The following is a 17069-nucleotide window of genomic DNA, read 5'->3' as shown; positions in this document are numbered from 1 at the left end:
TCCAACTCTTTGGATAAAAAATAATATAACAAATTATCATATGATTTGAATTTTTTTCTGTGACAATGTAACTAATTTTTATGTTATCACATTAACTAGTTTAGTCATTATAAGCAGAGGTTAATAGTCAATGCCACTATAAAACAGTTAGTTGTGTACTTATAATTGGTTTTGAAGCATCTGTCAACGTAAAATTTTGATCTATCAATCTACAAATTAAGCCCATTATTAGGTCATTATATGATTGACAATTCAGCTACATATTCCAAGCCAAAAATTATTAAGCTCGGAATAAAATGCAGTCCTTGGTAGACAAAAGAACCAAAAAGAAAATTGGGTATGAAAGTTACGCTTTTTTAGATATTTTTTAACCGAGTTTAAATGGCTACGAGACATGAGTTAGATTGGTAAAATGGTTTGGGTTGGGTTAAATGGGTTTGATGAGTTAAATTAATTTACTATTAAAAAAATAAAATTTTAATATGACATGATATGCCAACTAGAAGAGAATGAAAATTTTATGGTGTTAAGTATATTTTGCGAAAAATCGTAATAATTGAGTGATGTTCTAGTCCTAAAAGAAACATAAGTGATATTTGTAGATAATTATCAAAATATGGGTGACCTTTCAAGGGATTAACTCTAAATTTATACAGTCAACCGAGTATAGGATAAATTTATAGGATGCAATGCACTCCCTTTTTTTCCCTATGTACTACTTCCTCCGTTTCATAATAAGTGTTAACTTAACAAAAAATACACTTATTAAGAAACTAATAATACATTGTGAAATTTACTAAATTACCCCATATAATAAAAATAAACTACTTTTATCTTTTGATTAGAGCATGCACAAGAAGTAAATCTTTTGACATTGAAAATTCAATAATACCAAGTTATTATGTATTTTTTCCAATCATCATTTAGATGTTATTTATTGTCTAAGGATAGAATTGAAAAAATTAGCTAATTTATATCTTGATTTCCTAAGGTGACACTTCTTGTGGAACAAAAAAATCTGGTTAAGACACTTATTTTCGGACGGACGGAGTAATATATATTATATAAAATAAATACAGATTAATAGTAGTATCATATTCTTTTCTGATATATATATTTTTTTTCACATTCGAGATTCATCATCATCAACACTGTGATAATTATCTTTACCCAGAAAAGAAAAAACAGTTATTCAAACGTTCATTCAAAATTCAACCAGCCTTACTAAAGTAGCAATTGAAAACTCCAATATTTCTTCATTTGGCCTTGCATGGCCTAAAAAAACTGCTACTATCTTTATACAATATCAGTAGTAGCAGTAGCACAAGTTGCAGAACAAGATTTTAACTCTCTCTTTTTTGTTTGTTCCATTTATGGGAGAAACAAAACCAAAGATCTCAAAAAAAAGATAACCCAAAAATGATGATACTGTTTAAAAAATGTTCAAAATTTATTTCTTCAGATCTTGATTGGAAACTTTTACTCTTAATCCTCCCACCACTTTCTTTCCTTTTTTACATTTCACTTTCTTCCATTACCACCATAGCCACTCACACTTTCACTTTTAACCCTTTTTCCACTTTTAACCCTCTCAACTCTCTTTTCAACAACAATACCCCTCCCCCTGTTCCTCCACCACCGGTTTTTACGAATCAATCTGAGCCGTTGATTTCGCCGGTTTATTTGAATAGATCAGTTACTAAAGACGAGTTAGATCGGTCTAGGATTGCTGTATGTATAGTAGGTGGGGCCCGTAGGTTTGAACTAACTGGTCCTTCAATTATACAGAAAATATTAAAAGAGTACCCAAATTCTGATCTTTATCTTCATAGCCCATTAGATTCTAATGCTTATAAGCTTTCTTTGTTAAAGGCTGCTCCAAGAATTTGTGGTATTAAAATTTTTAAGCCTAAAAAAATTAAAACGACTGAGTTTCAGGTTCGAGTTCTTAGTGCTCGTGGCTCACCTAATGGTATACAGGTATAATCTGTTTTTTAATCTCTTTTTGTTTTTGTTTATATGTGTATTTATTTTGTTTTGATTGGGTTAATTAGTCTTTTAGCTTTAATTAGCAAAATTCCAATAAGGGAATGTTATGTGAAGTAAATGTTTTGTTTTTTAGTGTCATAACAAATTGGTATTTATGGTGTGTTAGTTGTAACCTGATGCTAATTTTGGAAAGTTGTTAATAGTGTTTGTAGCTGTTGGGTCATGTTAGATAGTAGTAGTTGACACTTGTTCTGGTATTTTGTTATTTTTATTTTTTTTAAATAATAAAATTTAATTGGCTAATAGGCGTTGAGCCTACGAGCTGATTTTATTAATAATTTCAACTACCAGTAGGTTTACGGTTTTATGAATCCTCAGGATCCTAAGATAGAGTAAAGTAAGTAAATACATTCATGTAGCTAACCTCGACACGTTTGGTGTTGAGATGTAGCTGAGAGTGAGATATATACGATCTGATGAAATCTGGCACCTATTAGTCGAGGTGCGTATAAGCTGGCTGGAACGCTACTGTTATAAAGAAAATATAACGAACATTGGTGAGGAGAAGTATGTAGTTCCGGCATGACCGAACCTGAATTCTTCCCTTCTAACAAATACTTTAGATATTATTGGCGTATTGGTTATAACGTGATGCCAATTTTGGGAAGTTGTTAGTGGTGTTTGTAGCTGGCAGCTCATATTAGTGTAGTTGACGCTTGTTCTGGTATTTGGTTGCTTATGATTTGGTGAAATCTAAATTTGTTCTTTTTTTTTTTTTCAAATAAAGGCGATGAGATTTGCATTACAGTCATGTACAAAAATAGGTGTACTTTTGATGAATCCTCAGGATACTAAGATGAGTAGAGTAAGTAAATAGATTCACATAGCTAACGTTAAAAGTTTGGAATTGTGATGTAGTTTAGCTATAGTTTGAAGAAATCCGGCTCCTAATTGAATTATCATTGGTGAGGCAGTTCCGCTGACAGGACTAGGGGCCCAGGTATTATATAACATGTTGTGAGTTAGGCATGATCCAGTAGCTTTGGTTTAAATCATGCTCTTGTGTTTAAAAAATCATTAAATATTTACAAAAATTTAATTCAGAACCTTGTTACTAGCACTTGAGGCCGTGTCCTAGAATCCAGAACCCATACGATTCAAATCTTGGCTCAGTCTCTGGACAGAACCTCAATTCGTCTCTTGTAAAGTGAAGAGAGGGAAGGAAAAACGGATAATAATGGAAAGGTGGTAAGTTTAGGTAAAATTTGGATTGTATGGCGTAGTACTTCAGGTACAGATTGTTATATAGGTGTGCCTTCTCAGCTTTTTCACTTATTCTATGGGCTCTACACTCTAGCCTAAAACCATCACAGGTTTGTGGGGGAAGAACTAAGAAAATGCTGAAGAATCTGATGACATAATCCCTGTTTAGTTACTTGAGAAGGGGAACTGTTAACTGCAAAAAATGAAATTATTCAGGGGGAACACTATTGAATGGTCTACGAATTCATGAGCTTTATCCATGGAATAATCCGCTGTTATGATTAAGTACTCTTGAAGAGTCGGCTTGCCGGTTAATATGGCGGTTGCAAGTCTAATTATTCAAAGCAGGACCAATGCTGTTGGCTACATTGGACTTAATTGCTATTGTGTCATTGTTCTTTCTTGCCATTCATAGTATAGATTTACGGGCCCATTGTTTAGTTGTAAATTGTGAGATATACTATGATAGATCCTTGCTTCTTAGTTCATTAGCACTTGGCTCATATGGCAGACATGAATTCAAGGTTTACAGTAGATGTTTTTTTTTTTTTTTTCACCGATTGCGTCCACTACTGCAGCTATATCTGCATCTGTATAGTTCACCAAAAGAAAGACAAATACATTTAGAACCAGATAAAATAAAGGACAGCCCCACTAATACAAGCTATACTTGTCTCCGCATGGTTTCCAAGGGGAAAAAACATTTAGAATCTTCTAAAATGAAGATCGATGAATACTGGTTGAAAAGATGTTCACAAGTTTCCTGTAGAATTTAGAATCTCATTAAGAATGAAAACAAAAAGGGATATGTGGAAATCTTTCTCGCTGGTTGGTAGTTTATTATGAAGCAGTATATTCAATAGATAGCTTATTTTAAAGAAAGAGAAGATAACAAATATAAGCAAATTGACTCCGGATACTTCCTCAAGTGGGCAGCAGTTGTTTAGTGATATGTCAAAATGGAGGATTTATTAGATGGACTTAAGTTAAACAAACTAATGCAATATAAAATTTTACGAGTGTAGTTTAATAACAGAAAACTATCTTTGTTAATAACAAAAGTTCTCATATGTTGCTCATAATGCTTTGGCTCCACAAGGCGTCTAGGCCTGAATGCTAATAAGCTACACTAGCTTTTATAATTCCCAAAAATTGCAACCATAATTTTACAATTCTGTATGGCAGGGCCTGGTGCAATATTTCAACCTGGTTGAGGGCTGCTTGACGATGATTCAAGCCTACCAACGCAAGAACAACTTCACTTATGACTGGATAATCCGTACCCGAGTTGATGGCTACTGGAACGCCCCACTATCACCCGACGACTTCATTCCGGGTGCCTACCTAGTCCCTTCTGGTTCATCCTACGGTGGGTTAAATGACCGCTTTGGCCTCGGCGACTACAACACTTCCGTAGTTGCTCTTTCGCGCCTCTCTTTAATTCCCGAGCTGGATACAGCTGGCTACCAACTCCTCAACTCTGAAAGTGCATTCAAGGCCCAATTAACTATCCACAGTGTTCCCTATATCACTAAACGCCTCCCGTTTTGTGTTGTATCGGATCGTAGCTATAATTTTCCACCACCCCATTTTGGTGTTCCGGTAGCAGCGCTTTCTAGTCCAGGCCCATTAAGTGGGGCAAAGTGCCGGCCTTGCACGCCTTCGTGTACTGACCACTGCGTTGGGCTCGTGATGAATAAATTATACAAAGGATGGAGCTGGACAGATTGGGCCAATAATACCCTTCAGCTCTGTGATGCTCATGCCGAGTGGGAGAGCGGTTGGCAGAAAATATTTGATGACGTAGCAGGCAATAAACTGGCTGCAGCGAGACAACGAGTTGGAGAACTAAAAATAGAGCAGTGTGTGAAAGATTTTGCGGAAATGATGAAGAAGACTGCTTACTGGGAGGCTCCTCCAGTGTCTCAAATTTGTCGATTGGGTTTATCAGAGTCTGTTTAAATTCAAAGCGAATCCATTATAGTATATACTATGTATAGTTTTCTAGCCTTCCAAACAGTTTTTTCTACATTACAGGTTTTTTTATTCATTTTTCCTTCTTCAGGAAACAACAAGAGTCATAGAAATTACCTTAGATGTTTTTGTAGACGACGAAGGTTTTCTTGGATATCTCATGGATACTATTGCTTAGCTTTGCTGAGAGAGAAATGGAGAAAAGATTCAGTTTTGACATGCATGTTAGCATCTGCTAACATAATTAAATGCGGATAAAAACACAATAAACGCTTTCCTAAAAAAGCTCCAGCACAATCTACTAGCAAGCTAATTCATGAATTTTAACTCAAAAAAATAATGTTAATTCATGAACAAGTATGTTATTGTAGTATCTGTTATATATATTATTCTATCTATATATCGTATATTGTTACTATATATGTTATTATAGAGTACAATTGGTTGGCACGTGGAGTAATATATTCATATATTAGGTATATAATATATATACTTAGATATACTAATTTCTACTATTATGTCCACAAATATTTTGTTATCATATTTTCAGTTAAATTTGTCAATTTGAATATACCATATACTTTTTAGGTATATTTTCATGTACTTTTGTTATACAATATACCATATATTTTTGTGTAGTTTTTTTAATATTAATATTAACATATTCAAATAATTTCTTTAAATTACAAAAAAAATAATTGCATTAGTCATCAAGTAAAAATAAAAAATAAAAAAAAGAATAAAGAGGAGGAAACGAAAGAAAAAAAATCTTTTTAAAACGGTAGATGGAATATGGAAAATTACATTATCTCTCATGCCCTTTTCATAGTTTTCTTTTTTTTTTTAGGGAGGTGGGGGAATGATTTTGAAAGAAAGAGAAAGTAATAAGTGGATATACATTAAAGGTAGTAACTCCTAAAATTAGATATTATTGATATATTAGGAATGTAAGAAGTTGCATTTTAGTAATTAAGAAGTTCAAATTTTGAATAAGTCATATTTATGTAATTTTTTATAAGTAACTGTAATCTTTTTAATTATCATTTGAAAAAGTTGTATTTGTGTGACTTTCCCTGAAAGCTACTGCATTCATAATTTGTTTTGGGCCTTGAATCCAAAAGCTTATAATTTGATTTGGACTAACCACTCGAAGGTCCTCTAGGCTCTAAGGATCTTTTTTTTTTTGTTTGTGCGGATTGGCCATCATTTGGGGTTGTCTTGAATTTTTACCCTTCAATTGATAGTCTTTAAGTTTTACCCCTCGCCTAACACTCCGAGGTTGTGAGTTCAAACTCCAGCTTAGTAAAAATAAAAAATAAAATCACAAGGCAGAATTTTACAAATCTGCTCAGCGAGCAGGCAGAATTTGCATGGGCAAATTTTTTGCCTATGCCATATAAATTCTACCTGAAGGGCAAAATTTAAATACCACCATTTTGAGGTGTAAAAATTAAAGACCACCCAGCGAAGGGTAATCCTGCAAATTGCCCTCTAAGGATTATTCAAAGGGCTAGTAGCCGTAACGGAAAAAGCAAAGGCTTGTGGTCTACAGTTTGGAGTTAAAGGTGCAGTTCCCTTAAAAAGGGTGCAAAGTGCACATATAGTCGATTGGAGGACCGCTATCGAAGTCATAACATAAAATTATAAAATATTTCATGTTTAAATGCTTCATTCATACATACGTCTAAAGTTTGGCATACTGCTAATACAATTCAAACTTCAGACATGTAAGTCTTACGTTAGACTGAGCCTAGTATTCCCCAACTTCAGAGTCGTATGTCTGTAGTTGGCACTAGCGGACAACGGATAAATTGTGCTGCATGAATTCAGATTTCACAACATGAGAGATATATCAAGGTACTCTATATCACCAATGTAGGGACATCACGTCTATATATCACCAATGAGAGTAATATTTGGATTCTTATGTGCCTCGTTATGTTATTCTAGCGGTAATATATTCGGATATCCTTTGACTCATAAGGGTGGGCAGAGCCAGACAGGCCCTTCTAGGTTTAGGCTGGGCTATAGATGATAATCAAAAACTAGGAACAATTGGAATCTCTCAAAGCTATTGTTCAATTATTCAATCTTCATTACTCCTAGTTAATTACGTGAAAGAAATAGTTCGTCTGCCTCGTTCATTTTTTCTATTAATTTGAATCATATTGGTCTCGCCACGATGATTTAAAGTTTAGTTCGAGTCTCACATACATGAGGGGAGCCATATATCATTAGTTATGGGTTCGACAGAATCAATTTGCTTTGGTTCAACTCTTCTGTTATAAAGTTCATTAGATATGTACAAATAATATATTCAGAACTCATTAAATAAAAATGGTTATGGTTCAGAACCCATAAATTAAAAATCTTGACACCACCTTGTTAGAATATGTAAATATTCAGTCAAATATATTTTGTAATCTTCTATTTTAGGATAGCGTATGTTAGAATTAATTAGTCAAATTAGTTCTTAATTTGTAGCCTACAATTATGTTGTAAATGTTGTATATTAACCTATTTAAGGAATGAGAATAATCACGGCAAATATTATCTTACATGGTATCACACTAGGTCTCTCCTAAAACCCTAGCCGCCGACCCCCCTTTTTCGTCTTCCTCCCCTTCGGCCCTTCCTCCTCCTCTTCTCCATGGCTGACGCGTCCAAGTTGCATCCTGCGACTACAGTCAGCAATATCAAATCATGCATTCCTATTGTTCTTGACTATGAAGGAAGCCAATACAATAGCTGTGCTACCCTCTTCAAGCTCCATTGCCGAGCAAACTTGGTGATCGACCACATCCTACCTCCTGCCTCCCCCACTGTGCCACCACCGGCCACTGCAGCCGAGAAACTTGCTACAAAGGCTCAATGGGAACGGCTAGATGACATTGTTCGGCAATGGATATATGGTACGATATCGAATGATCGTCCCAACACGATCATTCATCAAGAGGGCACCGCAGTCGAGGCTTGGAATCGCCTTGTTTATCTCTTTCAGGACAATAAATCGGCTAGGGCACTTGCTCTTGATGCAAAATTCACCAACACCAAATTGGTGGATTTTCCGAATGTGAAAGCATACTGCACCAGGCTGAATGTTCTTGCAAGCAATCTTGCCAACGTCGGCCACAAAGTTTCCGACGAACGACTTGTGCTTCGTCTTCTACGAGGGTTATCGGAAGAATATAAAACTTTTCGAACGACGGTGCAGCGCCGTACTCCTCTCCCATCTTTTGAAGTTGTCCGGTCGATGCTTGAACTTGAGGAAGACAGCCATGGCGAGGACGCCATTCACGACTCCGGGTCGAATGCTGCTCTCGTTTCCCACAATATTAATCCTCATAATTTCTCTAGTAATGGGCAGCCCAACAATTCTGAAAATACCTTCAACAATCGAGGAATTCTCACAATCGTGGAAAGAAGAACAACCGCGGTGGCGCCGGGAATGGGCAAAGCAGCCGCAGGGGCAGCCGAAACAATGCCCAGGCAAACCAGCCCGCCGCGTCGCAGCACCAGGGGGCCACTGCCCCGTCGTGGTATTTTCCACCGTAGGCTGATTGGGGGCCACAGCCGTGGGCCACCCCACCGTGCCCGTACCCCACGGCAAGGTGGCAGCAGTCTCGCGGCTGGCAGCAGTCCCGCCCAGCCCCGTCGCAGCAGGGAGTTCTTGGTGCTCGCCCTCCACAGTCGTTCTACTCGGCAGCCCCGTCATCACATGGTGGGTATGCGCCCACGGATATTGATCAGGCTATGCACACAATGTCTTTGAATCCGCCCGATGACAACAATTGGTACATGGACACCGGAGCCACATCTCACATGACCAACTCCCAAGGTACTCTCTCGTCTTATTATCAATTGAGCAAAAATAATGGCATTGTTGTTGGTAATGGTAACATGATTCCAATTCGTGGTTATGGTCATACATCCCTTCAAGAAAATCCCTCTTTAAAACTGACAAATGTCTTACATGCACCTAAACTCATCAAAAACCTTATTTCCGTTCGTAAATTTACTATCGATAATATGGTTTCTGTTGAATTTGATCCTTTTGGTTTTTATGTGAAGGATTTACGGACGGGGAGCAAACTCATGAGATGTGAGAGTTCGGGTGATCTTTATCCATTCTTCAAAAAATTTCGAGTCATCTCGTCTTTCGCACCATCTGCTTTTAGTGTCATCTCTCCTCATATATGGCACTCCCGTTTAGGTCATCCAGGGGATGTTATTCTTAGTTATTTACGTAGTAGTAATTTGATTGAATGTAATAAAGCTTGAAACAATGTTTGTCATTCTTGCCCTCTAGGGAAATTAATTAAATTGCCTTTTTATGACTCTCTTTCAACTACTACTATGCCCTTTGACATTGTTCACAGTGATTTATGGACTTCACCTGTTCTTAGCTCTTCAAGTCACAGATATTATGTTTTATTTCTTGACAATTACACTAATTTTCTTTGGACTTTTCCCATCAAAACAAAGTCCCAAGTTTATAATTGTTTCTTGTCTTTCCGGACTTTCATTCACACTCAGTTTGAAAAAGAAATCAAAACCTTTCAATGTGACAACGGGCGTGAATTTGACAATGGTCCTTTTCATAAGTTTTGTGAACAAAACGGGATGCTTTTCCGCTTTTCTTGTCCCCACACTCCCCCCCAAAATGGTAAGGCGGAACGGAAAATTAAATCCATCAATAATATTGTTCGTACACTCCTTGCCCATGCATCTATGCCCCCCTCCTATTGGCATCACGCCTTGGCCATGGCAATGTACCTACATAATATTCTCCCTTCTAAAATCTTAGCATATAAGACACCCACTCAGATTCTTTATCAAAAGAATCCATCCTACTCTCATCTCCGAGTTTTTGGTTGTCTATGCTTTCTTCTCTTTCCGTCCACACAAATTCATAAGCTACAATCTAGGTCCACTCCGTGTGTTTTCCTGGGGTATCCTTCTAATCATCGGGGGTACAAGTGCTATGATTTATCGAGCCGAAAAATAATCATAGCTCAGCATGTGTGGTTTGATGAAAACTCCTTTCCATTTTCACAAATAAATAGTCCATCTTCTACCTCATATGAGTTTTTGGGTGATGATAATTCCTCTTTGAGAATACATTTGTTGCATGACCAGGCCACTGCTCCGCCTCCTGCAACCCAACACCCGAGCTCACCCACCTCCTCTCCTCCCTCGTCGTCTGTCCAGCAAAACCATCCCACCACCCCAGCTGCCCGCCAACTCCTTCCTAATCCTTCCGCGGTCCAGCCGGCAGTCCCGCCACTGCTAGCCCCTCCGTCTCCCTCGTTGCCAGCTCCCCACTCGCTGCCAGCCCCCCACAATGGCAGCAGCCCCCTCCCTGTCAGCCCCCCACCTGTTCATCGCATGACTACACGTAGTCAACATGGGATATTTAAGCCGAACTTGAAATACCATAATCAAGCCTTAAGTGCCACTAACAATTCCATCTCCACTATTCCCCGAAATCCCGTCGGTGTACTTAATGACCAGAATTGGAAAAATGTTATGCAAGATGAATATAATGCTCTTATCGATAGTAAGCCTTGGGAATTGGTCCCTCGTCCTCCAAATGCTAATATTATTCGGTCTTTATGGATTTTTCGGCATAAAAAGAAATCTGATGGTTCTTTTGAGAGGCATAAAGCCCGTCTTGTAGGTGATGGCAGGTCTCAACGGGAAGGTGTTGATTGTGACGAGACTTTCAGTCCGGTGGTCAAGCCGGAAACTATCCGTGTGGTTCTTACTATTGCTTTATCTCACTCTTGGCCCATTCACCAACTTGATGTAAAGAATGCTTTCTTACATGGCAATTTGAATGAGACCGTCTATATGTATCAGCCTCTGGGATTCCGGGATCCGGCTCGTCCTAATCATGTTTGTCTCTTGCGTAAGTCTCTTTATGGCTTGAAACAGGCACCACGGGCATGGTATCAGCGTTTTGCTGAATATGTGCCAACCATTGGTTTCTCGCATATTACATCTGACAGCTCTCTCTTCACTTATTGTCGTGGAAAGGATACTGCTTACATTTTGTTATATGTGGATGATATTATTCTAACTGCACCTTCAGACTCTCTCAGAGTAGGTATTATGTCCAAGTTAGCTATGGAATTTGCAATGAAAGACTTGGGTCCGTTGAGCTATTTTTTGGGGATTGCCGTCTCCCGGGACAAAAATAGCCTATTCATGTCTCAGAGTTCTTATGCAGAGGATATTCTTGACAGGGCAAGCATGTCACAATGTAAGCCTTGCCCCACTCCAGTTGATACAAAAGGCAAACTCAGCGCTGCTTTGAGTGCCCCGTGTGAAGATCCTACGAAGTATCGTCGTCTGGCAGGTGCTTTGCAATACTTGACATTTACTCGGCCAGACATATCATACGCGGTCCAACAGGTTTGCTTGTTTATGCATGATCCCAAAGTCGAGCATATGGAAGCATTAAAACGCATTTTGCGTTACATTCGAGGTATGATTGACTTTGGTACACACTTATACAAAACCTCTCTACAGTCACTACTTTCATATACAGATGCTGATTAGGGAGGATGTCCAGACGCTCGACGCTCCACATCGGGTTATTGTGTATATTTTGGGGATAACTTGATTTCTTGGTCTTCCAAGTGCCAACCTACTCTATCTAAGTCTAGTGCTGAAGCTGAGTACAGAGGGGTTGCTAATGTTGTCTCTGAATCTTGTTGGATTCGTAATCTGTTGCTTGAACTCAATTGTCCTATTCGTAAAGTAACTTTGGTCTATTGTGACAATGTGAGTGTCATTTACTTGTCTGGAAATCCGGTACAACATCAACGTACCAAGCATATTTAAATGGACATTCACTTTGTTCGTGAAAAGGTTAGACGTTGAGAGGTTCGTGTCCTACATGTTCCGTCCCGTTATCAGATTGCCGACATCTTCACCAAAGGTCTTCCGCGCGTACTATTTGATGATTTTCGGGACAGTCTAACCGTTCGTAAACCTCCTGCTTCGACTGCGGGGGTGTGTTAGAATATGTAAATATTCAGTCAAATATATTTTGTAATCTTCTATTTTAGGATAGTGTATGTTAGAATTAATTAGTCAAATTAGTTCCTAATTTGTAGCCTACAATTATGTTGTAAATGCTGTATATTAACCTATTCAAGGAATGAGAATAATCACGGTAAATATTATCTTACACACCTCTCTCACACACAATAATGATTGTGAATTCATGTTCCACTATTCCCTTCTCCAATCCTACTATGTAATAGATTTTTTTTGTTTTTTAAAAAAAAAATGTAATTATTGCTTACTTAAATCTTCTATTATTCTCTACTATTAACATTGAAAAATTGCTCACCTTTTTTCAGGTAGGCTGCCAGCCCATACTCTCCCAAGGAGAATAATTCCAACTACCTAGCATCTTCGAGTTAATTTGTTCACAATGTCAAAAGTTTTTAAAATAGAATTAAAGATGAAATAAAATCAAGTTAATTCATCGTGTTCTCTCCAGAAGAATAAAGACAGTTCTAATTCCTTAATAATCCAAGTAAATATAAGCTGGCTCAAAAGCATCTCCATAATGATTTTGACATAAATATAGAAACCAGAGTGTAAAGAATTTCGGGAAGATTGTAAAGTAATGGAATCAAGTAATTCGCACGTTCAACATTCATAATGTAAGAATATAAAGTAAGTGAAAAAGAGAGAAATGAAAACGTGATTAATCAACTAATTCTTAGTTTTTGAAAACTATTTCTTAGAATATTATTGGATTTAAGGCTCAACGCAAACCAAACAACTACCAAGCATGTCCAAGCTTTGATGATTCATTGACGTTGTGGCTCTTCAGTTAGTTCAAGGTCAACAACTGATTAAGACGAGATTGTATTGCCAAATATAGATTAGATATATTCCCTTTATTCCTGTTAAGTTGTCATAAATTTGCTAAAAATAGTTGTTTTTGTTATGAAATATTAAATGTGGATGTCCACCACTCTAGAAATAAATTCCACTTCTACTACACAAATATAATGTCTCTTCCATTATCTTCCACCATCTTAATCTTAATGGTTCTTCCATTATCTTCCACCATTTTAATGGTTCTTCCATTATCTCATATTTTGAATAACATGTTTATTGTTACCCTTTTGTATGCCTCTATGCACAACTATAAATAGAGGCATAGGGATTCATATTGCATATACTTGAACAACACTTGAAATATATTGGGATGAATAAGAAAGCTCTCATCTCTTGTCTCTCTTTATCTCTTTATTATTCTTGCTTCATCTTTTGGTATATTGTACTAACTCTTTAGAATGATTTTATAACACGTTATCAGCACGAGTCTCTAATCTTTTATTGGATTTTAATTCATATTATAATTACCGGGTTTGAGAGCTTGACGGTACTGGAAATAAAGTGAACGATTCATAGTGAACGCAGTCAAGCATGCTTACAATTTTTCATGAGGTGCTGAGGTAAGTGATGCCTTAAACTAATAGGCTAAACAATCCCTTCTGGACTTGATTGGATTCTTTATTAGTCCGTTTACTCTGTATCGTTTAATCATATGTACGTGCACCATACATGACATGAAATATTAAAAGAAGTACTGAAATTTTGGTAGAGTTTATAAATATATATGACCATCAGCAGTGGTAAATATTTTGGAGGCTTACTGTGACTATAATGGAGAATATGTTAAAAAAAAAAAATTCTCTACGTTATATATGTGTTTCGATTTGCTCCTGAAGTAGCAATATCGTAAAAGGGTACTAAGCTATCATTATTTGATATGCTTAAGACACGATCAGATATGCTCTTGATAGATATCACAAATACAGATACATTCCCTGAAGTGAATGTGACAATATTTAGTAAAGACTACAAATACAGACGTGCTCTAAGTAGTGAGAATATCATGTCTCACCTCCAGAAGAGGTAGAATAATTGAGAAGAAATATCTGAATATTCTATTTTTTAATCCTGAAGCAGTAAACATTAAAATTTACTCATGAAGAGGCAAATTTTGAAATTACTCCAGAAGAGATGAACTTTGAGATTTACTCCCGAAGTAGTACGACTCTGAAATTGACTCTCGAAGTAGTAGAACCCTGAAACTTGACTCTCGAAGTAGTAGAACCCTGAAACTTACTCTCGAAGTAGTAAGAATTTGAAATTTACTCACGATGTAGTAAAATACTTAAATTTACTTCCGAAGTAATAGAACTTTAAAATTTACTCCTATCGTAGTAAAACTTTAAAAATTATTCTTGAAGTAATTAGATTTTGAACTTTACTCTCAAAATAATAAGGTTTTGAACTTTACTCTCGAAAAAGTTCAACTTTGAAATTTACTTCTAAATTAGTAAGATAATGAAATTTTCTCCCCAAAATTTGTTGTGGCTTTATAATGCATATAAAGAGTTTTCTTACTTTTCTGCAAGCTTCAGTTTTGGTTATTTAAGTATTCACTATGTATTGAGCATTGAGTCCTTGTTTCTTTTTTGTTTGCCTTCAATTGATAAGATCCCAATCATACCCATATGTGTCAGTGATTTATCTTAACTAATATATTTGAGTAAGCCAACAAAATGTATGGCCTGTATTTCTACCACGGCCAATTCACCAAATGTGATGTTAGAATCAACTCATAGTTGTGTAATGAAATCATATGCCATGATAAACCAGAAGTTTATCCACAATTGTTATTATGAATTTGCTCATAGACGATGGTGTTAATTATATGCTCGTAAGATTGTCATATGTTTATTGTGCTTGAGTAAAATAATGAGCCGCTAAAAAATTATGTAAAAAGCTCATCTAAATGACCAAGTTTCATTCCCCGAAGTGAATGAAGAAATACCACAACACACCTCCTGAAGAGATAAAATAACAAAGGATATAGATGCTATTTTATGGTATGAAGGTCACTGCTGCACGTACCTGTCGTACGTCAAATTATCTTGGATACCTTTATAACGTATCATTCCAAGGGATTTTGTATAATATTTTCTATTATAACCACATTGATATAGCATTGGTTAGTTGTTATTGATTTTCCTGAAGGAAATAACAAATTCATATATTTTTCTTGATCAAGGATGTAATTTTATGTGGTCACCGCTAAGATATAAAATATTTAGATGTTAATAGCGAATCTCCCTGAAGGAGATGTTTGAAATACTGACGTTTAAAGCATAATGTTTATTGTTAGTTATTTATGAATTTATTATCTTTAAAAGTAAATTTGTTTAGTGTATTCTTACATGACATCAGAAAGATCATCAAATTTTCTTTCGTGACACCAGCAGTGTCAAAGCAATATTTGGTAGTGCAAAATTAGTGACCAAGGTCTCCAGAAGAGCTTAATTATTTGTGCACAAGAATCATGATCCAGCAATGTCCAAACATTATATGATTATGGAAAGCATATTGAGAGCTCCTGAAGAGTTTATCTATTATTATGTCATTCTTCTTGTATCGCAATATAAAAAAGTTGTTATGATCAAAATACAAGTTGTAGTAAACCCGAAGTTTACTGATAAAAATGATTAATACTACAAAGGATTGGAAGATTGAATATCTTCAAGTTACTACGGGTAAGAAATATATTTATGAAAGGTTGCCCGATTTGTACTACAAATATAAGCATGATGAATCACATGAACAATAAACCAGAAGTTTATATTGATATGAAATTCATGTCACAGTAAACCAGAAGTTTACTAAAACAAATTGCACATGACACGGTAAACTTGAAGTTTACTAGTATAAATAATTTTATGAGTCGGCATGAGCAATTTGATCATCCCAATTCAAGTATGATGTGCAGATTGAGTATTTGACATATATTGAAGAACTAGAAGATTCTTCAATAATTTATTATTGTTGCTTGTTCTCATAATAAGTTGATTATACTGGTTAAAGTTGGGATTGAGTTCCCTAAATTCTGAAAAAAATATAATAGGTGAATATGGGCCCGTTCACCTGTTATGTGATGTCTTAAATAGATGCATCGATAAGACGGTCACATGTGCTTTTATTGTCAACCCGCAGTTTGACATATGCAAAGTTACTTGCTCAAAATAATTAAGTTGAGAGCACAATTTTCAAATTATGTAATCAAGAGAATTCATCTTGTTAATGTTGGTTTATGTCCAAGCTGGTTTGGCGTTAAATGCCTCTACTAAATAGCTAAATCATTACTTATGAGAACAAAGCTTTATGTGGTGATCTGAAATATGATATATTGTATACAACATCACTTGTATGCTTCAGACCAATAAATTATGATAAATTCTCTCCTCACAATTGGTTCAGGATTAGGAACCAAATGTTTCCATCTAACAGTTTTTTATGTGTGGTATATGATTAATGAATCTACCATGATGCACAAAGATGGATTCCACCAAATGTTAGTTTTTCTAACATAAGGGGGAGAGAAGAAGTAGCTGAGGAATATGTTATGAATTATCATTAGTGTGATCCTCATTAAAAGGATAGTTCAACTCAAATGCTAGAAGCATTTGCTGACCCAAAATTAATTTCTAATTTCAGCTGCAAAATGCTCCTATTAAATTCATGTCCCTGAAGGACATAGTCTACAGCATGCATGAAGCGTGGTAGACTAATCGGTTCCAAACGCAATAATCATTGAAAAGAAAGAGGAGCAAATGGTCAATGATCATTATAAAGAGGCAATGTGCTCTTGAAGAGCCTACGACATAATACTTCATGAAACCTCATGAGAGGTTTAGGTACCTAAAAATAATGGAAGTGATGAGATCTCAATAAGTTACGTCACATTGCGAACCGATATAAATGATATACCG

At 36.2% G+C, this 17069-nt stretch overlaps 1 protein-coding gene across 1 annotated transcript; it reads left to right on the top strand.

Annotated features, from left to right (window-relative positions):
• The first annotated feature begins 1150 nt into the window (after window positions 1-1150).
• LOC132628189 (uncharacterized) lies at window positions 1151-5443 on the top strand. The gene is made up of 2 exons (XM_060343937.1): window positions 1151-1980; window positions 4438-5443. The coding sequence occupies exons 1-2, from the start codon at window positions 1420-1422 to the stop codon at window positions 5212-5214; spliced, it is 1338 nt and encodes a 445-aa protein (XP_060199920.1). The 5' UTR covers window positions 1151-1419; the 3' UTR covers window positions 5215-5443.
• Window positions 5444-17069: the final 11626 nt, after the last annotated feature.

The sequence above is a fragment of the Lycium barbarum genome, chromosome 2 (genome assembly GCF_019175385.1).
Source record: "Lycium barbarum isolate Lr01 chromosome 2, ASM1917538v2, whole genome shotgun sequence".
Classification (NCBI taxonomy): domain Eukaryota; kingdom Viridiplantae; phylum Streptophyta; class Magnoliopsida; order Solanales; family Solanaceae; genus Lycium; species Lycium barbarum.
Note: the sequence above shows the minus strand (reverse complement) of the source record. Positions and strands in the feature narration are given on the sequence as shown.

What these genes read in the sequence shown, in the direction of transcription:
- LOC132628189 (XM_060343937.1), top strand. Translation starts at nt 1,420, where the DNA reads ATGATGATACTGTTTAAAAAATGTTCAAAATTTATTTCTTCAGATCTT. An exon ending in GCTCACCTAATGGTATACAG is followed by an intron (nt 1,981 to 4,437) that starts GTATAATCTGTT and finishes TCTGTATGGCAG; the next exon opens with GGCCTGGTGCAATATTTCAA.